General features: G+C 40.7%; 1 protein-coding gene across 10 annotated transcripts in view; it reads left to right on the top strand.

Annotated features, from left to right (window-relative positions):
• PHACTR1 (phosphatase and actin regulator 1) overlaps nt 1-21747 on the top strand; it is a 300542-nt gene that overhangs the window by 244124 nt on the left and 34671 nt on the right. For all 10 annotated transcript variants that reach the window (XR_010364616.1, XM_064424383.1, XM_064424373.1 and 7 more), the window contains 2 exons: nt 7140-7348; nt 8840-8996. Coding sequence is in view for 9 of the 10 variants with exons in the window: in XM_064424383.1 (XP_064280453.1) it covers nt 7140-7348; nt 8840-8996 (366 nt within the window). In the remaining variant the exon portion in view is untranslated. The remainder of the gene's footprint in view (nt 1-7139; nt 7349-8839; nt 8997-21747) is intronic.

The following is a 21747-nucleotide window of genomic DNA, read 5'->3' as shown; positions in this document are numbered from 1 at the left end:
GAGCTCCAGTAGTGTGGAGGATTGCTAAATGCAAGGAGAGGAAGATTCATAAAAGAGCAATTAGAATCCAATGTGCCACTCCAGCAGGGCGTCTGATTAGTATTACCAATTAGCTGGAAACAATCTATGTGGACTTCCTACAAGTCACTTAGAAGGGTTTTAATACAGTATTTAGATTACTTAAATTAATTTAAATTAAATTGTGTGTTTGATCTTAAAATAGTATTTAACTCATTCCACACCAGCTACCTTCTTAGCTATTTGCATCTGGCAAGAGGTAGAACATTTGATCAGAAATGCCTTACCCACCTTGGGGCTGTTTTTTGTTATTGTCACTTATGAGTATCTCTGAGTGTTTCTCCAAGTAGTCTGAGTAAGTGAAGCATGTTGTATAAATGCAAGCTGCCCTCACAGACTGCAACATCAGCAAGCTTTGGAAAATTTATTTCACCTTGCAGAGGAAAGCTGAAAAAGTCCCAGAACAGAGAAGATGGATGAAAAATTACATGTTTTATTTAGTACCAAGGACAGCTTTGTAGCCAGCTTGTTCCAAGAGCATCAGATCATCCTGTTATACAGGAAGGCAAAATATTTGGTCTAACAGACAAAATGCTTAATGATTTACCCCAGTATTTCTGTCTGATAACACCACCTTCATTATATTCCATAGCTGGAAACAACTGGATTATTGATGGCAGTTTCTCCTTACTGCCTGAAAAAGAGTCAGAGACCAGAGGCTGTCTCACACTGCCAGCTTATTTTAGTACCAGAATAGACACACATCTGTGATTACATCATGGGGCTAATGTTTCTACAGCATGGGGGAATTCTCAGCTGGGGAAAAACTACTAGAGCTATGAAGGAGGTTCTTATTCCTGTCTGTGAAAGAGCTGTAGAGGTAGGATAGAAAGAGCATCCACATTGTCCCCTACTGCCCTACCCAGTGACTACCCATTTACCTCTCACATTGCCAGCATGGCTGGTGCCTCTACACCATCCCAAAATTCAGTGCACCAGGCACAGTGCATAGCTGTTGTCTGCCAAAGGCTCCTTTGGGGCTGCACTGCCCATGCTGTCCCCAGCTTAGGTTGGATGTCCTCATGTCTGGCTCACACTGTGTGCAGAAGGCCCTTTGTTTTCCTGAGCCCAGTGACATCTCTCAGAGTATGACTTCACTGTGGCATCTGTTGCCCCACAGCAATGAATGCTCCAGTTTCTAGTCATCCATCATGTTTATGTCTACAAATATGTTTAAGTGATTTAAAGAAGGTGATGCTCTTTGGGTTTAACTATTAATTTGAAGCTGAAGCTCTGCTGTTTGTTAAAAACTGAATAAGAAAGCATTCATGTTCTTGTGTGTGAAGCAATTGTTTCCCTTTGCAATTAATAATAATAAGAAGATAAGAAAAGGTTGTGGTACTGATATTTCACATTTAAAATTAATGCAAATCCTAATTCATGTTATTGCAGACAGATTTTTCATAGCCTTTTTTATGTTGATTAACTGTTAGTTAAATCATTCAATCAGTATTGAGTACTATGTTTGTGCTCCTTGTCAAAGCAAATCAATAACTTCTGCATTCACAAGTGAGAAAATGGGTCATGATAATTTCCTCTGCAACAGCAATTGTTATTTTTGTGTTATATAGAGGTAAAAGTATTTCAAACCATTTACAGTTCTGTGGAGCTGATCTTGCTCTTAAATTCTTCATTTGCTTTTTTCAAGCCACATTGTGATCTAGATAAATTTGCCAAGTTTGCTTGAAGATTTGTGCAGATTTTTAAAATATATTTATTTAACTTGGGAGGCAATTATTTGCACCGAATGCCACTGTATTCTACTATTTTTGACAGTACTTACTTTCCCTTATTGTAAAAATCTGCATTAAACCCCAGAGGAATAATACTGAAGTATTTGTCATTGAACACTTCAGCCCAAAACTCTTGAGGGCCTGGTAAAACTGCAAAGGTCCCAGATCTCCTTCCTCTGTTCGGAGCTTGGTAGTGTGCTCACATCTGTAGCATGCACAGGACATGGACTGACATCCTGCACTTTGCTGCTCCTTGCAACTTAGCAAAGTACTGGGCCACTACTGTTGGTAAATAAACCTGACGAGAGAGAGTCTGATCAGTCTCTGAGGCAGCTTCTGGTGAACACTAAGGGGTTTTTCCTTCTCATCTCAGACATTATCTCAAAAGTATCTTACAACTTTACAGAATAATTGCCGTGGTGCTGCAGTAATAATGCTGCCAAATCTGGTAATTTGGGGGATTTTTTAGAATAGTGTTTTGATTTTAATAAAAGAATATCATATAGACAAGCACAGATCAGGTTTCAGCTCTAATTTTTTTCTTTTCCTTCTGGAATTTTTCTTTTTCTTTGTTGTATCCAGTTTCTTTGGTCTTGGTGCAGTAGAAGCTCCTCAAGGTCATTTAGGCTCTAATGATATTTGGTGAATCAGTTTGTATCAAATTCACATTTTGTCCTATAAACTTTTCTTAGACCTTGCAACTCTCCTGTTCACCAGGAGTGTGCACATGAACAAAAAATGAATGGCTAAAATCTTCCCTTCCTCTGGCAATCTGGACTTTTTGCTTACACAGATAATATCTCTGGAATTCAGATAGTCTAACAACATCTGAAGAATGATAGTTGAAATCAGTGCTTTGCCAGTGAGCCACAGGCTTGCCAGAGAAAAATGAGCTTTCCCTCTGTACAGACCTGGAAGCCAGATTTTTCTGCCTTTGACCTTGAGAAAGTTACTGAGTCTCTCTATATCTGTTCTCCCCTCTGCAGGAGTGATTGCATGTAGCTACCTCACCTAGATCTAGTGCATATTAATAAGTTAATGTCTTAAGGTACATTAAAAGGCGTGCAACAGCTATTCAAGTCCCAGTTGTTCTTATGACTTAAAATGGGAGCTAATTCCTGGATTTTTTTATTAAATTTTATTACAGACATTATAGAACATTAAGTTCATTTGTGCACTTAACGCTTTTGATTGCAAACATTTTCTGGTACTCATAATGTCTATTCATAACCTATTCTCAGGAGGGCAATCTGCCTCTTGTCATAGTATGACTATTATGACATGTCATTTCTGCTGCCAGTTTGCCTCTATTTTCCCTGATAAATTACCAGTTTTATGGTAGATAAAGTTGAAACAGAGAAATGTGTAATTTCCATGTAACCTTTTTTCTGCCACCTCTGTTGCTAATTTGTGTCTCACTGCAAATGACTTTCCCCTTCACAAAGGGTGTTTGTCAAGCATAAGTAAAACTCTAGATTTGGACATCATTTTTTACCACTGCATTTTAGGAGTTGATGAAAATCTGGTAAGCCCAAACACCAAAATACAGGGATTTCATCCTCCTAACTGAAATGAATTTGAGAAGAATGACCATGCCCCAAAGCTGTGCATCACAAGCAGTGGCTAAGGAAGCTTTAGAGACTCTCTTGTGACACCGAAATGTGTCTTTAATTTTGACTTAGTGAGGCAGTTTCTCCATCTGAAACAGCCTGATTTTCTGCCTTGTCTGTAAAATTCTCAGCCTGTCTGGAAAGGTGACAATTAATTTCATTTACTCTGTGGGCTCATGTACAGGAGCAGGCACAGATGAATCCAGACCTCAGTTTGTTCAATGTACGTACTAAAGAGCTGTTAAGTGGCAATATCTCACTCCAGGCTAGAATTGCCTCTGTGGCAGAGCAGTGAAAAATCACTGTGCCCAAAAAGACTGTGTATGAGACCAGTTCCTCTGGGACACCCAGCTCAGCTTCAGACTGTAGATTTATGAAATGAAATGCATTAGGCATTACCACCAGTGTCTTGTAAATCTTATGAAACATATTTGAGTCAGAAAACATTTATCTTCCATAAAACTTGTCAAGAGAATTGCATCTTGTCTAAACTTTAGCATTGCCTAAGGATAGAAATACTTAATATTTATAACTCTGCCTTCTCTCTATTTCTCACACACATTCCTGTAGTAGAAACATATATACAGTGGTTTGAAGTTCTTTCAGACCTTTTGTTTCAACTGGTAAGTACCTAAAAGCACTGTGGATCTGAAAACATTCTGATAAAAATGTAATCCTCTATTCCAAAATCAAAGGGCCTGGCATGACAGACAAGTGTGCAGGCTTTCCCCACTAGATTTTACAGGAAGTATTTAACTTTTTTTCTTTTTTTTTTCTTTTTTTTATTTTGTCTGTACTATGAGTCGCTCATATGCTTAAACTGTGATTTTTCATTGAAGTATTTTCTCACTAGAACCATTGTAAGCTATAGTGGTGTAACTTTTTTTCTGTTTTCATCATATACAGATAATGCAGCAGAAACTGCAAGTTCTTGTACTAGGGAGCCATGAATTGTTCACATCCATTCATTAAGATCTTCTTAAAACAAGTACTTGCTTAACTGTAGCTTTTCCCTCTAATTTTGTTGCAAAACACAAAACTGGTTTAAAATGGGCTTTTTGAAACAATAGTGTGCTTTTTAGTGAATAAAGCTAAAAATTTTTGTGGTATAGTCACCTGACTATGTGGGAGTTTGCTAATGACCCGGAGTCATTTTTACACAATGGACATATCCAGTGACCTTGATTTGTCTTTTTTAAGTATACTGCAGTACTGCACGTATTTCATAAGCACTGTGCTTAGACAGCTGACTTAGTCAAATTGCTGTGGAAAGGGCTGATTTTAATCAAGAACAACACAAAACACTAGGAAAAATGAGGGGCTTAAAATAGAAAGTAGTATTATCAAGAAAGTGGATGATTCAGAAAACTTACAATGAGATGAAAAGCTGCCTATTTCTAGATAACTAGCTCAAATAAAAACCCTCTGTGGCAACTTGTAAATCTTGTTGCCATCCTGTATCTGCTCGATATCCTAAACTGATGGATCACTTTGATACTTGCTACCCATAAGGGGACACACCCATAAGGATGCATCCATAAGCTACATCCATCCTTCACAGAACAGGGAAACACCAAATAGTCCTGGATGCTGAACTACTTCTTGCTCCTTTCATTTGTACTTACTCTCTGTGTATGTATTGTTTTAAAATTAAATGAATGATCCAATAGTTGCGTGGTGCAATTGGAAGGTTCTGGGTGGCTTTTTATCAATGTTAACAGAATTTCACAGTATTATGGTTTTTCTCAGAAATTTGATTGCAGACTTTTTCTTTTCTCTTTAAAAGACTTACTCAAAAATTAGCTTACAGAGAAAACAGATTTAATGAGATTCATAATATAAAACTTCTGAAACCATTTTAGTAAATGAAAAGTTAGTTCAAACTTCTTAAAGACTGTAGTGTGTTGATGTGTCATTATAAGAATTCAGCTGACGAATTCTAAAACTGCATTTGGGATAAAGTTTTTTTTTGTGTCAAAGTCATTGAAGTCTGATACAAAAATTTGCAAGCCAGTTCTTCATGAATCTCTCTTACTTTGTGATACAAAACATGGGCTATCACTAAGAAAATTGAGTTTCTATCTTCAAGGCATCTAGTAAAGCTCTGCATCTCATTATTGGTTAGTCTGCAATAATACATGTTGGAATTAAAAAATTATTTCTTTGAAGCTGAAGATGATGATAACAGTATGGTATGGTCTGTTCACAGGATCTGAAGCGTTTTCTTCTCTTTAATCCCTAACCATATTTGGAGTAGCATTATATCCCTAGAACTACATTTTTAAAATGGAATGTTATCTGGCAGCAATTTAAGAGTCCATTCTAACTTTTGGGTTAGAAGAAAGCAAAATGTTTCAAGTTGAAGATAGTAGATTCAGTAGATTTCTGTAGAAAATCTTTTAAAGAGAAGAATGCATTTTGTTCAAGATGCAGAACACCTCTGGTATTCAGGCTAAAATATTCAAAAGAATTGATGGCACTCAGTATTTGTCAGATACAAGTTTGTGTGCCTCAAGGTCAGTACATCTGCTTTCACGCCTATGTTCTTCTGAAAAGTAAAATGGGAGTTTGACATAGAGAGGGTGTCCCACAGGCAAATGTTGCCCACTTTTCATAGAGCTGTTGCATCACCCAGGACTTCAGAGAGAGGGCAGTTTCTGCTGTCTCACAAATAATCTTGAGCTGTCACCATTTTTGCCTGCCAGTCTCTCATTCTGATTTCATACTGGAAAAGCAACATGAGCTATTTAGATAAAAACTGGTTAGGAAACATGCTTGTGTTCCTGACTTTTCCTTTCACTTTTTGTTTGGCTTTGATCTTCACCTCCTCATGTTCCCATTTCCCTACTTGATGTATTTGGTAAAGGGCTTTGAATTCAACACATAAACAGGGCTAGATAGTGGCAGTCCTCACCACAGGTCTTAATCTCATAACGTGCTGAAAATAATCAATCATACCCATGGCAAAAGAAATATTATGTTAGCACCAATTCTGATTGATCCTCAGTACCTGGCTGGATAAAGAGCTGGGGCAGGACAAGGGATATCATCATGTCCACCCCCCAATATATAACTGTGCCATTGGCAAACAAACCCCCCAGGTTTTAGGTTCTTCCCTGGTTACTCTCACCTGCTCCCAAAATTTCATTTATCCAAGCCCAGTTTCACATGCTCGCTCCCCTGCACGTCAGAGTTGTGTGCTTGCCATCCCCTCAAGTCACTCATCACTAGAGCAAACCACTAGCTTTCCCTCTGCCTTTCTGCAATTATCTCCTACAGTCCATCCTTCCTTCCTCCCAGTCTTACTCCACCTGTTGCACTCAGGTGAGATATTTTCTCCTTGCTACCTGCAAACCAGTAGAAAGGTCACACAGACACCACGCTAAAAGTGTGCTTACCACTGAGTAGCTGGTGCTTGCTACTCTGAGTAGCAGCTGGTCACTAAGTATTTGCCACAAATCTTTAGTGCTTTGTCCTGGCTGACAGTATTTCTGCTTGCATGCTGTCCTAACTGTCCCTTTTAAGTGTTGTACTCTAAATCTAATAAATACTCGGTTAAAACCCATTAGATGTCTTGCTGGTCTTGAAAATCTTTCTGTTCTCATTTGTTCTCAAAAAGGGATTAAGACCACTACTTTCCCATATACAGTGAGAGAAGCAACTGCCCTTCATTGAGCTGTTTCCTTTAGTTTATTTATTTGCTTTTCTTTCCCAACAGCTCTGGTTTACACACAAGTGACAGTGTTACAAAAACAGGACCTGGGGGCCTTCCAGACATGAGACAAGTGCCAACTGTTGTGATCGAATGCGATGACAATAAAGAAAATGTGCCTCATGAAAATGACTATGAAGATTCTTCCTGCCTTTATCCAAGGCAGGAAGAGGAAGAAGAGGAAGATGAAGAGGAGGATAACTCATTATTTACAAGTAAGACCCATTCCATTTTTCCTTTCTCGTTTATTTAATTTTTACTCTGAACTCTCAATACACAGTGGAAACACAAGGCCTGTGTATTTTCTTTTTTGGCTGCAGCTTTTTAATCTCTCAGGGCTTGACTATGTGGAAATGCTAATCCAAAATAACAAACAATATGAATTTATACTGATTTCACTGATATTCATGAATCCCTGTCTCAGGAGTGTTCAGACTAAACTCAAATGACAAGTCTGGACTTATATTGACTCAGTTACTAATTGGCTTTTGGATTTGCTTTTCCAAATGCTCTTTGTGAAGAGAAGCCCTGCCTTTGGCTTAAGTCAGGATCATCTCAGTAGTTGCTTCAGGAGGATGAAATAACTGACACACATAGAGAATCAGAGCTTTTATATATAGTCAATATTAAATAATTTTGGAATCATAAATGTGCACATGCTTTGAAAGGGTCACAATCAGAGGACTGAGCTCTGATAAGAAGAGCTTAATCAATAGCCATATCACAATTACAGACTGAGAAAGGACCTGTGGCCTTCCTGACCTCTGTAAGGAAACCCAATTCCTGCCTCAGTGTGGCATCATAGGACTGTGCCCTGAAGAAAAGATACAGTGCTTTGTGTATGACAACTGCTTGTCATCCTAGACATTAAAGTTCCAGGCCCTTGCCTTTCTTTTCTTCTGAAAACTGGAAGCAGTACAATCAAACCACATCCCTTTTAAAACACACAGAAAGAAGATTCTAAAACAGGCATATTTCATCTCCTCAGCACCCCACCTTACCCTGCAAGTGAAATTAAGCAGTGTTTGCTCTTATGCTAAAAACAGAACAGAACTGCACTATCTCACAGTCTCCTGACAAACTCTCATGTGTTTGTGTCTCTCTGTGTCTGTCTTCCCTGTTCAAACTGCTTTGGACACAAGTCTAAGAAAGCAAATTTGAGCCATAAGAGGCCACTGGTTTTTAGTGTCTTTGCCACTGCCGCTGCCCAGGAAGCAGTTAGTTCATGTGCCTACAGATTTGTGCTTCTACTGATTGACTTCTGATTCCTTCTAGTGCTGACTTGGATGTCTTGATATTACATTTTAAGAGACATTCAGGTACCCCTTTCTTTTCATATGCTGTAGCTCTGCTACCTGCCCAGATTCTGAGGTTGAATTTTTCATTCTATTATGTGGAAATACTATGTTAGAAAAAGCTACAGATGCTACTAGCAATTCTGAAACAAGCCCTTCTTCTCCATTCCCCTCTATGGAGCAATATATTAATTTCTATTTCCCGTGTACCTACCAATTTCAGCTTTTCCATATTATGATAGGAATTGAGATTAATTGAGCACATGAAGTTAATGACACCTCTTTTCCCGTAGTCCATACCAGTGTGAGGGAGAACCTCATATCCTCCCTTGGCTAGTACTTCTTTGCCAGGTGCATGCTGTAATGAAATGATGACACCTCTTTTGGCAGAACCTCTCCTCTCTCCTACAGGCCCCCTGGCAAGGAAACTCTGCAGGAAGGACTCTTTAGCAATCAAACTGAGCAACAGGCCTTCCAAGCGAGAGCTGGAGGAAAAGAACATCCTCCCCATGCAGACTGATGAAGAGAGGCTTGAACTTAGGCAGCAGATTGGGACAAAGCTAACAAGGTAAGAGAAAAACATTTTTTTAACTCTTGCTTTTGGAATTATATGGTGGGATGTAGTTTTTTTCCGTAGTCTTTAAATATCGCAGATCTGTTTGGTTGCAATGTTCAAGAGCAAAAGCCATGGAGAGAAAAAATGGTTCTATACATTATTTCTGGTCCAATAAAGCTACCCATATAACTCCCCATTTCATTTCCCTGGCATATGCTGTGGGAACTTTGGTTAAGTATCAGCATGAGTTACATGAATTTGATTCTTGTTGGCACATCATTTGAAAATGTTCAGCTTTGATAACATTTCAGACTGTAGCTGTAGGTGCCTTTTTATGAGCTATTTGTTTGGCCAAAGGTCAGAGGTGTAACTTTCTCTTCTAATTGCATCTCCTGTGAGTAACTGAGACTTTTGCTGGTGCAAAATAGGTTAAGTCCTGCAGTACTTGCCTTCATTGGATCAGGTTGGATAGATTTACCCTGTCTAGACACCTTCTTCTTCATAACAGTGTTACTCACCAGCTGTTCTGGTTTTCTGTATTGAATGGGGTGTAAAGGGGTGGCCATTAAATGTGGAGGATTTCTGACAAGAATGAGTAAACTGAGGTCAGACAGAATTGTTTAAGAACCTTCTATGCGCATGCCATGATTTCTGTAATCAATTGAAACCTCTTATGTTATCAGCTTGGTGGTACTCTGAGCTGGTGAGTGCTCTTAGTTGCTCTCCAGTGAGAAAACCACAAGGAGATGACCAGCGAGTTGTTGGGAATTTTCTTGCACGTTTTCATTTCTTTTATGAAAATTTCATAAAAATTTTCAGGGGATAATTTCAGGGAAAATTTTCAGGGGAAACTCTACTACCATGTTGTGGAAACAGGAAAAATAGGAGTTCCTGGTAAATACCACTTTCAGCATTTTATTTACTTTTCTTCCATGGCCTTGTTTATCATCTCCTTGGAATAAACTAACCTCACCTTTCCAAACTGTCTTTGAAAGTTTTTGTACTGAGTCATGCTCAGCCTCCTCCAAAACCTGTCCAGTTTTTCAGTACTCTTGTTGAGGGGCTTCAGCAAACATGCCCAAGATATGTAAGATGGTGCTGCTCTCTTGCTGGTACTGTGATTTTTCAGTTCAGTCTTTATTCAGCTTTATTCCAACCTTGTTAGACTGTAGCTGCAATGGAGCTCTGGGTGCCAAAGATCAGCACAGGACAGCAAGGTTCCAGTGATTATATGATTCAATTTAAACCCTTTTGAAGCATCTGAAGAATTTTTGTCTCTCACTGCTTGACCTTGCAATGACATTGAACAGCATTTCCACTGTGTTGTCAATTTGCCGGAATTACTTAGGTCCTTCTGAAGTTTTCCAGCTATGGCTGATAAAGGAAAGTAGTGTCATTTACAAACACTGGTTCTTCACAGCTCACTGTGCACCAGATCTTTTTCATTATAAGTATTTTATTTTTCACCTTTGCAAAGCCTGCTTTTTTCCTCGCTAAACAGTGTTTTTTCAGCAAATGCCTTTTTAACAAAGGAAATTATTTTTGGCCATATGCAAAGCCCTTCCTGTGTAACCCCCATGTTCTCATAATGTTGTCTTTTGTTTCCCCAATTGTATCTCTGCTAATCTGAGTTTAATAGTTTGAGCTATAATGCCTGATCTTGTCTTCTAATATAGCTAGGACTTAGGGGCAATCACAAATCGTTCAAATAACTAAAACTGTGTATCTACAAGTTCAAAAAAAGCTGAGCTGAATGAAACTGCTGTTTCATTCCTGCTTTATATCAGTGTAACATCACTGAAAATGGTAGAATTTCACAAGCCTTAACTAGAGTGACATAGTTGCCAGTCTGACCTTTTAATTACTACTATTTACAACTTAGTATCTCATCCTTTTGAGTAGTTGAAAAAAAATAAAGAAATATGGGGAGGAAACTATTTTGCTCATATCTAGTATGTAAGAAACCACAGGCATTTCAGCAGAAAAAAGGAAAGGTGCTTGTCTTACCAGTGCTCTATATCTAAATGTGATGTATTCATGTGCACAAACTGATGAATATTAGACTAAAATAGATGGAATATTTCAATTTGGACAGTATTTCCTTACTGACCAGACTTTATTACTGAATCCATCCTTTGCTGTTGCTTGGTAATTGTCACACAGTGATGCAAATGCCAAGCAAAATTAAAGTAGTGAAGCATTTATAGTCCTTAGAGAAGATGCTAGATGCAGACTATAATTGCAGCTGGCAATTTTGGATTTCAGAGGGATTTGTACTGCTCCACCAATGGTCCCCTAGGGTTTAAAATATCCAGCCAATCAAATCACATATGCTGCTTACAGAAGTAAAAAATGCAGAATAAAAACTTCAGCATATAGTTATTGTCTGTAATGGATCAATTAATTTTCACCAAGAGGCTGATTAGGGTACTTCAGTATTTATGCATAATCCTCACAGTATTTAGTTTGGAAGAGCTCATTGGCTGCCACATTTAGCAGATCAGAATTTAGTACTATAAAGAGAATGTCTTTTTCCAAGATGCCTCTATCCAGGCATATTGAGATTGGCCATTGACATATTGTGTGGGACCAAAATCATCCCAGGTGCAGTTCCTCCAGCCTTATTAGAGTTGCACCGGGAATCAGTTTGGCTCAGAAAGGTCTGTTCAGATCCTGTTTAAATGTAGCTTGGAACCTCTGAACCTCCTGTTATTCCCAGAAAATTGTTATGACTTCAGTGTTACATCAGCCAACTGGAAGACAGACTCCAGAGCAGAATTCACTGTTTTCCCATGCTGGGAGAATAGTGCCAGCTGTAAGGGTGAGGCTGCAGGGACTGTATCTTATAGCAGGACCTGGCCCACTACACACCTTGGTGTTCTTTGTGCCTGTTATAAAACACTTCGCATGAATGTTGTGCTTCCCTGGTCTGTACCCTGTATCATGGCTCAGCACATGCAGACCCCAGCAAAAATGGAGCTTCTTGCCCAAGGTGGCAAAATATGTCACAGCAAAGGCAGGAGATTCTACATTATGTGAATTCCAACCACATGAACAGACCAGTGCACCATAAACCATTTCTGAGGAGTCCTTACATAGCAATTATGGCAATTGATTACAGCAATTAATTAGAAGACCTCTTCCTGTAACCAGACCAGAATGGTTTGCTTTAAAATGTGACATCTCCTATGAAACAAGGAGCAAAAATAGTGAATTAAGATGCAGAACTCTCAGCTCAAAACCACATGTGGCATGGGAATAGGAAATGGATGCTGGAGACCATGTTCTTGGCTGCTAAAAACCCTTCCAACTCCATTATCTTCTACTCTGAAATGCAAACCTTGTGTGCCAAGTAAATCTTTTAGTGGGTATGGTGTTCCTTCTTTTTTTTTTTTTTTCCTGTTCAGCTTCTTCCAAACTTCTCCATTTTATCCCTATGGTGCCTGCACATCTTCACAGCTGCTCAAGAATTGTGCATGTGTGACTGTAAGACAGAAAGGAGAACTCAGGAGGAAAAACAGTGCTCTGGAAGTTAACAGGGAGAGGGAAGGAAAAGACAGATGTCTCTGTTCTGCCTGTCTCACTGGCTGTGTTGGGCCTGCTGGGAAGCACAGGCTCCCTGTTATTCCAGTTAGAGAAGCAGCCAGGAAGACTTGGATTTAGCTTTCAGCGGCTGTCAGGGTGAGAGGAATGGGATATATCCAGGCTGTGACAGTGAACTTGGAGGTTTTTCTAGGGCAATGATAAAGGCCTGTCAGGGAGCCCTGGTGGAAAGGAGGGCCAACACTGCTGGGTGATGGACAGCAGAACTGCACATCTCCCAGGGACTGCAGGAATGTTCCCTAGTACTGAGACAGGTGCTTCAGTGCCAGTCCTTGCACTTCTCTTTCACCACAGAATCATAATGGTGATCATAAGAGTCCCCACAGACTTTCTCAATCAACACATTTAGTAAACAGAAGAGCCCTTTACAGAAACAGCAGAGTTTGCACTCTCTTGGAATGGGAGGAGCTGGTTTCTTTGTATGTCTTTCACAAAGTCCCCTGTACTCTGAGACAGGGTGTGTCTTTAGAGCGACTGATCTGCCACACATTCTACAAGGGAGGCTTTAAAGCATTCAAGTATTTTTGAGCCTCATAACCCACCAGCTCTGGTGAAGGTACTCATTAGCAATTAGATACAGGAGTATTAAAGCTGAGATTTTAGTCCACTGCTTTTCAAGAACGTGGTGTATTTATTTGTTTCCCCTGATTGTTTCCATCCTGGCTTCTCCCACCTGCTGGAATCAGATGATGTAACAGCACAAAATGTCTGGTAATCCAGTGTGCTATCATCATGTTGTTAATAATCAATGTCAAGGGAACTTCTTGATATTCACAGTATTATTGCTGGTCACCATAATGTCTGTCTGATCAGCACACTCCTATCCACTATCTGGAGGCAGAGGAGACACATAAAGGCTGTCCACTGGCAGTAGTGCTTGTCAGGGGACTGCTGCCCTTCACTGGAAGGTGCCACAGGCACACCAGTAAGATTTTGCAATCCAATAAGAGTTTGTGCTGTGCTGCTGCCAAAAGCTGCTAGTTGTAGGGGTATTTATCATATATTTATCATGCCCAGTGTGAAAGCAGAGAGATGAGGTGAGGGAGCAGCCTTCTGCCCATTAGCTAACTAATAAAATGAGAAACAAATGAAGAAGAAAGTAACAAACTACCTATTGCCTCTTTCCTGACTTTGGGAGATGCTCTTCCCATTGCTCGACTGAATCCTCTGTGTGTCACTATATATATGTTCTGCTGGCTTTAAAACTCCTCTGCCAGATATACAGTAGTGCTCTGCATTGTTTTTTGTATAGCCCTAGATTTATTCACTACAATACCTTATGGAGTACTGTCCTTACACCAGCAAGTGGAAAATGGTGTTCTGAAGCAATATAAATAGTATATTGCAAGGCTCATGAGGCAGTAGATCACAGAGACGCTGTCTGTGTGCATATGGCTGTAAATAAGTACACTTGAGATTTAGACATGCACACCTGCTAGATGTGTTTTTATAGTCCCACTGATGTTTTGGAAATACTACTGGGATGTCTGTGACTGAGAAACACAGCATGAGAAGCCATAAAATTTTATGGAATAGCAGGTTTGACAGATGGTGGTCACCTACCACCTTGTTGAGAAAGGTAATCTACACATTCCCTGGTCAATACCACGTATTCCTCAGCTGTTCTGAAAAATGCTGCTTAGAAACAGAAATCCTGTGGTTGAATGAAGTTGGTGAATTCCCACAAGTATAAAAAATTGTCATTGGTTTTTAAAATGTCATGAGGCTACTGTTAGGTTTTTGGACTCATTTGTATCAGATACTATAAAGAAGAGTAGAAAAATTGGACAGTTTGGGAAGAGGACTGGGCTGTCAGCATCACCATAAAGGTGACAAATACTACCAGTACTGAGGAAGGGTCAGTCTGAGAAGCTTGCACAGTCATTGAAATGCACAGCAGCTCCTTCAGAGGTCTGAGGGGACTGAATAGTTTGAAGCAATCATTTTTATTTCCTAAAATTTAGGCTTGGAAGGGATTCAGCTTTTTGAAATGGTGAATTCTTTAAGTGTTGCAGTCCCACTAGGGAAGGGTTTATTCAGCCAGAGGATGGCAGCATGATGGATCCCACTGAGCGTGGCTGAATCTCCTCGTGGCTGCTCCCCATCCGGTGCTGTGGAGGGCATTTTGGGCCCTCCCTATCTCCGAGTCATTTAGGGATAAAAAGAATGGACAGACAGCAGGATTAGGCTTTATTCAAAGACCTCATTTTGTTGAAATAATTTCTTCCTAATTACGTTTGACGTCTGCAATTCTCACACTTATTGTTAGCTTCCACTAATGAGAGAAAAGCAAGTGCCTAAAGCAAGAGCTCATCCCTGACGGCAGCACGCAGGCGCGGGTGTGCATGGAGCTTGCCTCTTCGCATGCAGGATGTTGGGGATAAATCACATGGAAAATGGGATTGTGGTAAACAAGCTCATCTAAATCCTGGATTAGGGACGATGCGACAGCACTAGATACATGAATGGGGGTGACAGAGAAAAACTGCAAAGGGCTGAGCTTCAGTTTTAGCTGCAATGGTGCCTAGGGAGAACGGCATTTTTTCCCTTTTAGTTTAGCTATTCATTTGCACAAACCCAAGGGAGCTATTGAAATTGCCCTTAGCATCAGGAGGAAGGCAGGGAAAGCAGGTGATTGTTTATGGATGATGAGCTGAACCTGAGCTACCATTACACATCTGGGCTCAACTGCTGGGAATAAATACTCTGAGCAGAACTGGTCTGGGTTCTGTGCATGGGTGCAGATGGTAGATGGGCATTCAAGGCCCTTGTCAGCCCTCTTTTCTGTGATAAATGTCCTGGTGAGTTCTGCTCTGCTGAAAGAAATGGTGGCTTTGTCGTTACAAACTATATACTCCAAGAAGGCTGCATCTTCCACCAGTTTTCCAGCCTCAGACAAGCTACTGAAAGATATCCACACACATATTTATTTGTTTGTTTGCTTGTTTGTTTATTTGTTTAAGGTGTGTTGGGGTCTCAAAAAGTACATCCATGCCTATGAGCTTTGGAACATTCCATTAGTTGACAAACTCTCATTGACAGCAGCATTTGTGTGCTTTCAAAAAGCCACTCCAATACTAAGATCTCTTTCGACATCTAACTCTGTCTTTCAGTAGGACAGGGATCCTCATTTCAGAGCACGATTTGCACTTGCCTCTTTGAGGAATTTGCATGGCTAACATCATCATTCGTCACAGAAAAAGGCATGTCTAGCATCATTATGCTATTACTGTTGTTTTGATAGTTGATGGTTGTTTTGCATTTCATAGCTAGCAGCATGAGTTTGCTTTCTCTGAGTAATTTGCTATGGCAAAAGGTCAGTGGAGCAATCAAGGGATGACAGTGTCACCACAAAACACATCGCCTCTACACGCTCCTTGGTCTGGAGAATGAGCAGTGTCCTTAACCTTTGCAGCTCCACCTTGGGATGGGATGAAACCCCACCCCCATCAATTTTGCTCAGCTAGGGCCAGCAGATGTTTTGTTATTTATGGAAGCAAAGCCTTGCAGAGTAGATATAGTCTGTCCTTGGGCAGATGTGTCTCTCCATGTTAGACAACGGAGCTCCAAATTTACAAAGACATTTTATTTATGCTACTATAAAGGAGGAGAAACATTGTTCTGAGGAGAGGGATGATTTTAATAGTAGGCAGCAGGGAGTGGCATTTGAGGGCAAGGTCTCCCCAGAGGTACCTGTGTGACCACTGATGAAATGAAAAGTGCTTTCATCTTGTCCAAAGTTCATTTTAATCAGGAATGTCACCAGCCCAGAAATAAATTTGCTGGGGTCTGTTACTGTTCCTGTTTCTGCTCTCATGGAAGCAGGGCAAGTCACACTGCCCTGTCATTGGAACATCTGTTTTTACCATCCTTTCTCTGCAGAAACTGAGGCAAAATGCGTTAAAGGGGTTACAATTTCCCCTTCATCCTTCCCATACTCTTCAGCCCCCTGACACAGTCTGTATTTGAGGTCTAATTCAAGCTGTCAACACAGCTGAGACAAATATATTAAATCTACCTTAATTTCCTTTGCAGTTTCAGGGGGGTGTGGTATCTTTCATTTTCTGCCGAGTTGATTGCAGTTTTGCTTTTAGTTGTCAAACTACTGGCAGCTTTTATATAAGAGGAAGCCACATTTCTCTGCTGGGCAAAATAATTCATGGTGATATAAATAAAGCTTGTGGCAGTAACAGAATAACATATTTCGGTAATAGAATAGTCTTATTTCTCCAGTAAACAAGAGACCACATGGAGTCTGTGCAGTACTCTCTTTTGAGTAAAATAATGGTGTTAATAAAAACAGGTGAAACAAACAAAAGCAGGGAAGTAGTTGCTTCAAAATGTTATATTGTGGCTTTAAAAACAAAGGTGGTTTATTTGTTGGGTTTGGCTTTTGCTGGTTAATACTGACAAATTTAGGGCAGCTCCATTAAGAACTAGCTCATAGATTTCCACCTCTAAAAAATCTAACCATAAATCTTCATATTTTGTAACTCTTGATTGTAGGTAGTTAATCACAAGCACAACAGTTGCTTAGCTTGGATGACCTTGTAATTTCTGTAAAGGAAACAAATCAGGTGGGAGTACAAGATAAAAGAAGCAGACTGGCAGGAATAAATTTCACTTTATAGTTTGCTGATTGTAAAATGAAGAAATTGCTCTTTGAGCAAAATATTTAACCTCTCTCAGAAGTTACAGTTTGCATTTCCCCTCCACTTCAGTGTATTATGGCCTATTTAGCAACACATGTGCAGGAGATTTAAATGAGGCAATCCTTGTAAAACAGTCAAACTTGTATTTAAAGGCTGATCTGAGTCAAGTTTTTAAAATTGTATTTATATATATGCTCATACATGTTCCCTGTGGCTATTACTGTGAGTACAAGGAGAACTGCTACAGGAGTAAGTCTCACTTGTGTGCATGGTCATCCCTCTATATCCAGAAACTCTGGAATTTCACATGCAGGCTATTGTACATGAGTAAACAGAGGTGACTTGCTGAAGAGGAGTAAATAAGATTTAATGTTTGTGTTTGTTTTGTGTAGGACTAAGTGTCTTTTGGACAAATATATCAAGAAAGCAATATCCTTACCATTACCCCGGTACAATTGTGTAATGTTAATGTTTTCTCAAAGACATAGTGTTAACAAAGGGATTGCTTAGAGATGAATGGGGCCCTTTTTTGCATATGTGCAGAAAAGTTACAACCAGTCTTTTAGAGGCAGTTTTGGATAAGAATTATGCTCCTGTTTCAATGCATTGGGATTCACAAGCACTGCACAGACCATATGTGGGAATTAAACTAAGTCTTTAGCCTCAGACCTGACCGTGTGAAATTACCATTTGTGTTAATAACTTTAGTGAAGAGGAAGTGTTCTCGTGTGTGGTAGATCACATCAATGTGTCTCTAAGTGTGCAGGCAGTAATATTCATTACTTGCCTTTCTGATAATAAATAACTAACCAGCAAACTACAGGGAAAGCACATTAGCACCAAGATTAATTCAGTAACCTGGTTCTTCACTGACATCCCTGAATTCAGGAGGTAGCAACATTACTGGTTAATGAATAATTAATAAAAGAAGCATTCAATATATTGTATTTGCTCAATGAGCAAGCATCTATAATGTCAGGCTAGACTATTTATCCTGCAGAATATTGGAGTTTTTCAGCATGCTGGAAAAGTCTTCATGATTTCCTTTATTGCAGTAATCAAGACAGAAATGGTCTTCCTGCCTCCCTGCAATCAGCTGGCTTTGATTTAAAAGCCTTGCAAGCAGGGACCCTGATCTCAAACATCAGGGGCTGCAGAGGCACCAACCTGCTTCTTCACTGGGGAGCAGGCATGGCTTCTGGACCAGGGCTCTGTCTCTTCTGCAAGCTCAGGGACATCAGTTACCTGGTGGGCTGGCAAATGGCTCCTTGGGTGCACCCAGACCCATCAGGGGAGCATGCAGGGAGGTCACAGATTCATGTCACCATAGAATGGTGTGGGTTGGAAGGGACCTTAAAGACCATATGATTTTGACTTACGTGCCATAGGCAGAGACACATCTCACTAGACCAGGGTGCCCAAAGCCCCATCCAGCCTGACCTTGAATGCTTCCAGGGATGGGGCATCTACCACTTTTCTGGAGAATTTGTTTCAGTTCCTCACCATCCCTACAGCAAATAATTTTTTTCCTAATACCTTATCTAAACCCTTCCTCTGTCAGTTTAAAGCCATTCCCCATTGTGCCAATGCCCTTGTGAAAAGTCCATCTCCATCTCTCTTGTGGCCCCCCTTAAGGTACTGGAAGGCTGCTATGCGCAAAGTGTGCGTAAACTCCCTCCTTGGAACCCCCTCACAAAAGGTACAGAAAAAGGCTATTGTACGTGATGGTCTTCCATGATGGTCTTTTCACAGCCACATCAGCTGGCCCACCTCTAGTTAAACCTGCAAGCAGCATGGGAAACAAGCTCCTTCAGCCTCTGACTGCACTGCAAAGGTGGATTACTCAAACTGTGCTCCAATTCTGGCTTTCCCAGAGCACTCTGTGCCCCCATACAAGGACTTACCTGCCCCAGGGAAGCTTTAATATCCCAGGTTCAGCTATAAAAGAAAGAGGGCAGGCAGCCCCTCTGACACGAAGTGGTTTGTTTGGAGCTGCACATCAGTCTCAAATTCGGGAGAAACTTCTCTGACAAGAGTTTGGTGCCTTTACGTCTCCCCATCATGGGATTCCCCATCTGATCCCAGAACCTCCCTCTGCTACTTTCAGGGAAAGGAGTGTCTGATGTTCCAAAGCCAGAACATCCCCTGAGACTCTTCCTTTTTCTGGTGTAAATGCCTGGTGTCCTTCACCCTCAGGTTGTGCCAGAACCATTCACTCTTCCCTTGTTTGAGCAGACATAAAAGATAAAATAGGCAGACCTGGGCAATTGCAAGCATTATAGAGCCATGTGGTATTCCACCATCTTCTTCCTCAGACTAGACTAGCAAAGAAAATTTAATACTCTACTGCAGTTAAGAGCTGCCAGTATTTTGCACTGCATTGTTTAATGCCAGAAAGGGGCTCCGTCATGTTTTCTAATGTGACATGACAGATTAAAAAAGGCTCAGTTGTGGAAAGATGATTTTTGCCTCAGAAAACCATCATATGACACTTTCTTGGGAGGCACTTTTATTTCTCTTTGTCTTGACTAATTCTTCTCTTCAGAGTCTTTATTCTGTCTTATTTCTCACTGTATTTCAGTGATGCTAGTAGCCCCCACTACCCCACCTTGGTTCAAGATATTGTGCAGCACTTGGCCTCAGCCTGAAGGATTTTGGAGCAGATATTGAAACAGTGATTGGGAAATGCAAAGCATCAGTAGAGGAATACCAAGCATGACAATTCACTTGTCTCAGCATCCTTCCTGATGCTTGCACACTTGACTGCCTCAGATTTGATTTTCCCACCTGCCCATCACTGTACCTTGCCTTTCTCTCAGTTCTGTGCACTTGTCACTAGTCATGTCATGTTTTAACAATTAGGGCATGTGTTAAAATCTTCCAGAGAGCAGTGCTGCCTCACTATTCAGCATAAAGTATAAATGAAAGGATAAACTTGACCCAGCATTACTCAAGATTCAGTGCCATCCTTATTTTCTTTAACATTTCTTTGACTGATCGTGTCAGCTGGCAGAAGTATTCAAAGACAAGATAAAGCAAATGTCACTCCTATATTCAAAGAGGAGTCAGAGAATTATAGACCAGTTGACCTCACATTCATCACTAGGAAGGTGGTGGAGAAGCAAATCCTGGAAACCATATTCAGGCACATAAAGGACAAAAAAAGTCAGCAGTAGTCAATGTGGATTCACAAGGGCAAGTCATGCCTGATTAATGTGAGGAACTTGTGAAATTACTGACCTGATGGACAACCAGGGAGTAGTAGATAATGTCTGTGTAGATTTCAGTAAGGCTTTCAACACTGTCTCCTGTAAAATTCTTCAGGTCCAAGAATGGGCCCAGCCATTCAGACTTTTCAGTCCATTTACCCATCCAGCACAGAGGCTGCTGTTCAGTGGCATGGAGTCTAGTTGGACTCCAGTACCTAGCAGCATACCCCAAGGGGTCAGTACTGGGTCCAGTCCTCTTTAACAACCTCCATTAATGATCTGGATGACAGGCAGAGCATATCCTCAGCGAACTTGCTGGTGACACCAAACTGGGAGATGTGGATGATGAACGGCAGGATAGTGCTCAAAAATCTCATTAAGTTGATCAAAGGCAAGCGCTAATTGCTGACCTAGGAAGGACCGATCCCATGCACCAGTATATGTTGGGAGCCACCCAGCTGGAGAGCAGCTTGGCAGAAAAGGATCTGGGAGTCCTGATGGGCATGAAGTTGGACATCAGCCAGCAATTTGGTAGGGAGGAGAAAAATGGCTAATTCTGGGGTACATTAGAAAAAGTATTGCCAGCAGACCAAGGGATGTGATCTTTCCCCTCTACTGAGCACTGGTGAGGCCACATCTGGAGTGCTGTGTCAACTTCTGGCTCAGAATCACTGAATATTCTGAGTTGGAAGGGATCTGCAACGATATCAAGACTCCTCTGTAGAAAAGAGATATGGGCATATGAGAGAGAGTCCAACGAAGGGCCACAAAGATGAATGAGATGATGAACTGGAACATCCTCCCTGTGGAGAGCACCTGAGAGAGCTGGGACTGTTGAGCCTAGTTAAAGGCTCAGGAAATCTTAACAATGTGTGTAAATACCTGAAGGAAGGGTACAGTGGGGACAGAGCCAGGCACTCCTCAGTGGGGCCCGGTGACAAGACCAGAGGCAACAGGCACAAAAAAAACAAGGAGGTTCCCTCTGAACATCAGTAACATTATTTCTGCTCTGAAATGAGGGTGACCAAACACTGCCACAGGTTGGCCAGGGGGATTGTAAAATTTCTCTCTGTGGAGATATTCAAAAGTCATTTGGACACAGTCCTAGCTCTAGGCAGCCCTGCTTGAGCAGAGGGATTGGATCAGATGGGCTTCAGAGATCCCTGCCAGACTCACCATTCTGCGATAACACAAGGTACCAAAAGTACCGACAATGTTGATGTGTATTAGCAGAATCTTTGGGTTTTGAAGTGTATGATATTGTTGGCTGCTTTTTTTGTGTGCCTTTGGCTAAATTCT

Source organism: Passer domesticus, chromosome 1, assembly GCF_036417665.1.
Source record: "Passer domesticus isolate bPasDom1 chromosome 1, bPasDom1.hap1, whole genome shotgun sequence".
NCBI lineage: Eukaryota > Metazoa > Chordata > Aves > Passeriformes > Passeridae > Passer > Passer domesticus.
This window is presented reverse-complemented; position numbering and strand designations above follow the sequence as displayed.